We start from the raw sequence: 8,223 nt of genomic DNA on the forward strand, positions 1-8,223 counted from the left end.
TTTCTGCTTCCTCTTCGATTCCTTTTTTTTGGTCATTTAAGCCGCCCACCCCTTCTCCACTGAGCGATGTCAGGCTTTAATCATTGCCACCAAGTTTTGGGGTAATAACAGTTTGGCTGTTCGGGGTCAACTCGCGTACATTTTAATGTTAAAAACAAAAATAAACTCGATATATTTTAAATTTAAAATATTTCATTTCGGTCGTTAGAGAGCCAGCAGGTAACGGACATTTGGACTGACTGCATGCGATTTTTTTTTAATGATATTATTTATTGGTTTGTGCATGTTTCTGTTAAAAAAATCACTGATATAAAATTTTGTTTTTCGCAATGAATCTTTTTTTGTCCCGAAATATTTTTTTCATCTTTGTGAATGAAAATACATTACTGTATTTTAATACATTAAACTAAATAAAAAGTCTTAAAAGTTATTTAATAAAACTTCACATGGCGCAGTCGGTTAAAAAGTGTTAGTTAAAAAAGTGCTTAAAAAAAAAAGAAAAAAAAAAGGTTAGTCCCCGTGGAGGAATTAGACAAGTACGACAGCGAGGAAGAAGACGAAAAATTAGACATGGAATCGTCCATGCGACCGCCACATGGATTTCTTGTTCGAGGGTAACCTCAAAGAAAACTGGCGCAAATGGAGACAACGCTTCGAGCTCTACCTGAAGGCAACCGGACTCGATACGAAGCCCGCGGAACGACAAGTTGCAGTTCTCCTTCATGTGATTGGAGACGAGGCGTTGGACAAGTTCGATATGTTTGGCCTTACGGACGACGAGAAAAAAGTGCTTGCAACCGTGCTAACTGCATTCAAAAACTTTTGCACGCCAAAGGCAAATGAAAGTGTTGATAGACATATTTTCTTCACGCAAATGCAGCAGCCCGTTGAGACTTTTTCGTCCTTTATCACCGACCTAAAAAAACTCAGCAGTGTGTGTGGTTTCGGTGAGCTTCGAGACAGTGTGATAAAGGACAGCGTCATCTGTGGTGTACTGGACCAGAACTTAAAATCGAAGTTGTTGCGAGAGGACGACCTCAACCTGGAAAAGTGCATAAACATCTGCAAAGCTGCAGAATTGTCACAAACGCAACTCAAGACGATTGACTCGGATGCAAAGGTAAACGTGATCAAAATGGCCGTGAACAAAAATCAGCAAGGACAAAAGAAGCGAGGCAAGCAGCACAAAGCAGCAGGACAAAGCCCGATGGAAGCGCCATCTTGGGGCGCGCAGCAGACGTTTCAGCCAAGCAGTACGAAGGCGTCACAGCAGATGGCAGCACAGCAGCAGTTTACACGCAAGCCGTGTCAACGATGCAACAAGCTTCATCCAAGGAACCAGTGTCCAGCCTGGGGAAAGAAGTGCTCAGCCTGTGGTAAGATGAATCACTTCGCACACGCTTGTAAATTTAACAAAGTAAATACAATTGAAAATGAAACTGAAACTTTGCAAGTAGAGTCACTGTTCGTTGGAAACATTTCTCTTTCACAAAACGATAAAGATTGGTGCGAAATGATTCAAATCAATAACTAGAACAAAATGTGTGTCAAATTAGACACCGGTGCACAAAGAAATGTAATTTCAATTGAAAATTTGATAAAAGTGTGCACTGAAGAACCTAACCTAGAAAAGTTCAATGTCATTTTAAAAGCGTATGGGGGAAGCCAAATACCAGTCTTGGGAAAGTGTTACTTGACTTGCAAATTTGAGAAACGAATCCCAGCGATTCTTGAGTTTATTGTAGTTGAAGGAAACACAAATGTACCAACTGTAATTGGCTCACCTACATTAAAAAAGTTAAAACTTGTACAAAGAGTTGATGTCATTGAAGAAAGTGTAAACAAAGAAAAAAGTAGTGTAAAAAATGAGTTTGTCAAAAAACATGCAACTGTTTTCTCAGGAATTGGGTACATAAAAAACTTCGAATATGACATAAAACTGAATGACAATGCAGAGGGTAAAATTATGCATTGTAGAAAAGTACCAGTAGCATTAATTCAACCTCTGAAAAAAGAACTTGATAAAATGGAAAAAGCAGGTATAATTGAAAAAGTGAAAGGTCCTTCAGACTGGGTAAATCAAATTGTTATTGTAAAAAAGCCTGATGGTAATTTGAGAATTTGTCTTGATCCGACTTATTTAAATGAAAATATTAAAAGAGAGCATTTTAAAATTCCAAGTTTTGAAGATTTGTGCTCCAGAATGCCTGGTGCAAAGGTATTCACAACACTGGATGCAGACAAGGCATTCTGGCAGATAAAATTAACAGAAAAAAGCTTAGATCTAGTCACATTTAATACACCGTACGGTAGATACAAATTTTTGCGCATGCCTTATGGAATTACGTCAGCATCAGAAATTTTTCAAATGTGTTTTCAAGAGATTTTTGGGGACATTGAAGGTGTATTGATTTATATAGATGATCTCATGATTTGGGGAAAAAATAAAAAAGAACATGATGAACGAGTTGAAACAGTTTTGAAAAGGGCTGAAGAATGGAATGTAACTTTCAATTTAAAAAAATGTATTTTTGGAGCTGACAAAGTGAAATACGTAGGTCATATTTTTTCAGAAAAAGGAATTAGTATGGACAACGAAAAAATTCGTGCAATAACAAACATGGAACGTCCAAAAAACAAAAAAGACATGGAAACGTTTTTGGGAATGCTTGCGTATGTCAGTAAATATATCCCAAATGTGTCACACGAAAGTTCACATTTGAGAAACTTGATAAAAAAGGACGTCCCATGGTTGTGGACAGAAACTGCAGAAAAAAGCTATAAAAAAGTTAAAGAAATTTTGATAAAAAATCCTGTTTTACAATTTTTCGACGTAAACAAACCAGTTGTATTATCAGTAGATGCTTCAAAAGATGGTTTAGGTAGTGTACTCTTACAAAACAACTTACCAGTTGCTTATGCTAGTAAATCGTTGTCAGAAACTGAACAAAGGTACGCTCAGATAGAAAAAGAAACTTTAGCTATTTGTTTTGCTTGTGAAAGATTCAGTCCGTACATTTATGGTAAACATGTAATTGTAGAAAGTGATCATAAACCGTTAGAGTACATATTTAAAAAGTCACTAAATGAATGTCCAGCAAGATTATTGATAATGAGACTGAGATTGCAAAAATATGATATAGAAATTAAATACAAGCCAGGAAAAGAATTGTTATTGGCTGATGCATTATCTTGTAGAGCCGTCTCGTGAAAGTGAAAAAGAAATTGAAGCACAAGTTTGTTTATTATTAGAGTCATTTCCGATTTCAATAGAGAAAAAAGCTGAATTTCAAAAAGAAACTCATAATGACCAAGAAATGCAAATGCTGATAAAATTCATTCAAGAAGGTTGGCCAAATAATAGTGAAAAGATACCGGATATAATAAATCCTTATCATACTTATGCGGATGAATTGTGTGTAATTGAGGGTTTAGTCTTTAAAGGTAACAGAATTGTTGTGCCAAAAAGTCTGCGAAAAGAGATGTTAACTAAAATTCATTATTGTCATCTTGGTATAGAAAAATGTAAAAATAGAGCACGTGAAATTGTATACTGGCCGGGTATGAATCAGCATATTGAAAACATTGTAAACAGCTGCGAATCATGTAAGCGTTTTAAAAGAGCAAATGTAAAAGAAACTTTGTTACCATATGAAGTTCCTATTGGTCCATGGGAGACACTAGGAATGGATTTGTTTGAATTTCAAAACAGTCACTTTCTATTAGTTATTGATTATTTTAGCAAGTATGTGGAAGTTGCAAAATTGGAAAACATGTCTGGAATCACTGTTGTATCAAAGTTAAAGTCAATTTTTGCAAGGTTTGGTATTCCGAAAAAAGTAATTTCTGATAATGGTACTCATTTTGCAAATCAAGACATGCGAAATTTTGCAAAATCCTGGAATTTTGAACATGTAACTTCAAGTCCAAATTATCCAAAATCAAATGGTATGGTAGAAAGGAGTATAGGTACAGTTAAAAGCATGTTTAAAAAGATAGAACACAGTGGTAGAGATCCAACACTTGGATTGTTAGAATATAGAAACACACCGATCTCAAACAATATTAAGTCGCCGAATGAATTGTTATTTGGTTACAAAACGCGTGGAATCCTTCCAATTAATGTAAAAAAGGATGAGTGTGAAAAGTATGAAAAAGTGAGGCAAGAACTGATAAGAAGGCAAAGCGAACAAAAACTTGTCTACGATAGAAATAGTAACAATTTGAAACCATTAAGTTTAGCTGAAAATGTATTTGTACGAAAACAAGTGGATAAGCCCTTAGAGCCAGGTATTGTAACAAAAATCTGTAATAGACCAAGGTCTTATGAAGTGGAAATGTCGAATGGTAGAAAGCTTGAGAGAAATCGTGTTCATTTGTACAAAAAGACTACGGAGTTTGATTGTAATGAAAATGTTCAAAGCAAAGCGTTTACAAATGTAAGTCAGTCACATCCTATACAAGCGAGTTCTAATCATGTGCACCAATCTGATAGTTCTAACTAAAATCACAATGTTCAAACTACTCAACCTTATGTTACAAAATCTGGTAGAATAAGCAAACCGCCATCTTACTTGAAAGATTACAAAGTGCAAGCCAAAAGATTTGTAATTCCAAAGATTGTATTTTCTAAGATTACTTTTGTACTTTTATAAGATTCAAACTAGTAAAATTTTTACTAACGTAAATGGCTATATAGTGTGTAAGCTAAAGCTAAAGCAAAAAAAAAAAACTTGTAAAAAAGGGAGATGCCACGATAGTGTCGCCATCTAGATTCATGAAAATATGAGTAGTTAGTAACAGCTGTGAGAACTAGTCAGTTCGTGGTTGGCGCCTATCAAAACAACTCGTGGTTCAAGTTATTATAATTAAAACAGTTAAATAAAGTTAATTAAACTAAATAAAAAGTCTTAAAAGTTATTTAATAAAACTTCACAACTGTTTTTTTGTTTTTTGTAAGAAATGTTCCGTCCTATTTAAAGAAGAAATATATTTCATTGTAATTTACATTTATATTTGCGATTAAAACAAATTCTATGTCATATTCAACGGTATTTATAAGTTAATTTATTTATTTGCATGTTTTGAACAATTTTAATCTATAATTATAAATTTTTGAAATTCTACGTACCTATAGATGAATTTTTCACAGCTGAATACTATAAATATTAAATTAAAAAGTTCTTGTTCAACTGCTTTTCCGATTTTTTTAATCTTATGCACGTTTTTGTTTTTTTTAATAATGCAGAAAAGTTTAAGTTGTCCAACGAAAATTAATTTTCTGTTTGACATAGTTGTAAGAAGAATAGCATACCTATCTATATAATAATGCGAGTTGAATTACAACTAGACAGAGTTTCTCTGAAAAAGAAAAGAGAAACGACACTCAAAGCCGATAATTCACTTCACTCTTTTCAATCCTAACCTGTCCTTTTTTTCCTACCCACTCTTCACTCGAAGCTACGAGCATGCGCAGAAAGACGGGGGTGGAAATTAAAATTAAATATCTTACATCTATTTAATTTTAATTTCTACCCCCGTCTTTCTGCGCATGCTCGTAGCTTCCAGTGAAGAGTGGGTAGGAAAAAAAGGACAAGTTAGGATTGAAAAGAGTGAAGTGAATTATCGGCTTTGAGTGTCGTTTTATAATGCGTTATTACCCGAATATATTCGGGAAATGTAGATAATTTATTTTATTAATACTCGTAAAAGGAATAGGCCGGAAACCCCTTAGAACGGTGGGGGAATAGGAGACTGGTGGACGCGGAGGCCGAGAGAGGGGAGAGACGGGGACAGAGTATTGAAAGACTTCATGTCAGACGGACGTCCATTATACGGTCAATACCGGATTTTTTAAGGAACTTTTTCTTAAGGACAAAATAGGCAAACAGAAGTACCCTGCCAGCGTACCTGTCTGGAGGAGTTTTCTCAGGCAGACCACCTCTGAGGGATTTAGGGCAACGCCTACCACCTACGTGGACGACCGGAAGTGAGGCTTCTTTAGAAAACTGCGAAAACAAAGCTGTAAGATCATTTTGTAATATTGGCCAATAGTTAATTATTAATTTAATAAACTGTATTTGTCATTTTTTTTTGTATTTGTTTTTTTTCACTTTATTATAAATACATATTGCGTTCTGCGTTTGATATTAACTTTTATTGTTCTATTTTTTTCTTGTTTCTGTTTATTGTTTTATTTTTTTTTTTATCCTTTTTTTTGTGGTTCGCTGTTACCACTTCATTAACAGCGTGGCGCTCAACGGTTACCGGTTTTTGAATTAATTTCTTCCCTTATATTTCTGCTTCCTCTTCGATTCTTTTTGTTGTCATTTAAGCCGCCCACCCCCTTCTCCACTGAGCGAAGTCCGGCTTTAATCATTGCCACCAAGTTTTAGGGTAATATTAATTTGGCGCCCAACGTGGAGCCCGACTTAACTTGGCTCGACTTAACTTGGTCCGACTTAACTTGGCTTGGTTTAACTGAACGTGTACTTAATTTTTATTCATATTGGCTTTCATCTGAAGTTCTCAGTGGTTTTAGACCTTAATTTTAGAATTTTGGAAAATTAATTGAGGAAAATTTATTGAGGAAAAAAAAGAGAAAGGCAGAAAAGGGAATAGTAAAACGCATAGATAAAGAACAAATATTAATAATAAGAAAAGGAAACAAACAAAAACAGGAAGTAGAAAAAAATTATTGAGGGATTTTTTTAGTTTAAAGACTTAGGCTTAGTAGTTATTATAGGGTATTACATTGTTTGTGTTCCGTCTTGTGACTTTTTAAGTAGATTTATCACTTACTATTGTTATTGTATACATATTTATCCTTTATTTTAATTTTGTAAATACGAAATTCTTAAGTTAATATCTCTATTTAAGAAATTAGTTTGTTAAAGTATTCATACTGTTCTTTTTTGGTTTGTGTAATTCTTTATGATTATTATCCTCATTTACAGGAATATTTTAAAACTTTTATTAACTTTAGGAAGTCAACACGAGTTTAAGTATTACTCATTTTTAATTTATGTCACACTGAATTCTTTTTAATCTGTGAACAGTTTATTGTATTATTGGTCTCCCTACTTTCTGTCAAATTTCTTTCCAGTTTCCAGCATCATGGATATTTATAGGTTACTGAAGGATGAACTTTCCTATGAACTATTCATTAGAGATCAACCAACGGAAGGATGCGTCCAGGATCTACGCAGACGACTTTCAAAGGCACTTAGCGACAAGGTCCCAGTTTTGGAAAGATGTTTCGCAGCCTTAGAGGTTGAAGAAGAGCTGAATATTTTCGAAACAAAATGGGATTCAATTCAGAGTCAGCTGGAAGTAGCTGAGTTAACCGAAACCAATGAAATAAAACGTTTCCGCACTCGATTAATCCACTTAAAAGATCGCTTATGGAGAATTGCCTCGATAGATGACAACGAGAAGCGTTGTCAGGAGCTTTTGTCCAGGGTCAAGAATTCGCTAAAGGAATTAGAGAATGCAACCGCTACAGTTCCACAACCCATAAAAGAGGAGGGAGCTGTTAGTCAACAAGACAGACCCGTTCTCGCGGTCGGCCACCATATAGGAAATTCTCCGGAAGTTCGCCAACCTACAGAACGTGATATAAGACTGTACAAATGGAATCTTACCTTCTCTGGTGACGATCAGTGTCAATCATTATGTTCATTTTTAGCTCAAGTAGAAGATAGGCAGATGTCGAAAGGAATAACCAAAGAGGAATTATTTAGATCAGCCAGCGAACTCTTCAGGGGTACTGCTTTTGTCTGGTACCGGACGAAGAGAAATTCATTCAAGACATGGGATGACTTAGTTTCGCACCTCCGGAAGGCATTCCTCGATGTGGATTACGACCATCACTTAATGGAAGAGATTTATCGCCGTACCCAGGGTCCGTTAGAAAGTCCAACAACTTACATCGCCAAGATGCAAGGATTATTTTCCTGCCTGTCGACAGAGATGTCAGAGGAAAACAAACTGGCGATTATAGCGAGAAATGTCAAGAAAGAGTACCGTGGTCTACTACCACTAACTACCTACACAACAGTTGATGAACTGGAAGCAGTTCTTAGTAAGTTGGAAATAGGAGCAACAATGGCCTCAAGATACCGCGAACCTCCTGTGAAAGGTGCACTAGAACCTGATCTGGCTTATCGAGGAGGTCACCAGAAGAATTTAAAGACTAATCTAATAGCTTGTTCATCCAGCTTG

General features: G+C 35.4%; 1 protein-coding gene across 1 annotated transcript; it reads left to right on the forward strand.

The window, feature by feature from the left end:
• Positions 1-595: 595 nt before the first annotated feature.
• LOC141462268 (uncharacterized) lies at positions 596-1,534 on the forward strand. Its single transcript, XM_074143973.1, has one exon. The coding sequence runs from the start codon at positions 596-598 to the stop codon at positions 1,532-1,534; it is 939 nt and encodes a 312-aa protein (XP_074000074.1).
• The last annotated feature ends 6,689 nt before the right edge of the window (positions 1,535-8,223 follow it).

This window comes from Rhodnius prolixus, unplaced genomic scaffold (assembly GCF_049639745.1).
Source record: "Rhodnius prolixus isolate KJV_2025 unplaced genomic scaffold, Rpr scaffold_24, whole genome shotgun sequence".
Classification (NCBI taxonomy): Eukaryota; Metazoa; Arthropoda; class Insecta; order Hemiptera; family Reduviidae; genus Rhodnius; species Rhodnius prolixus.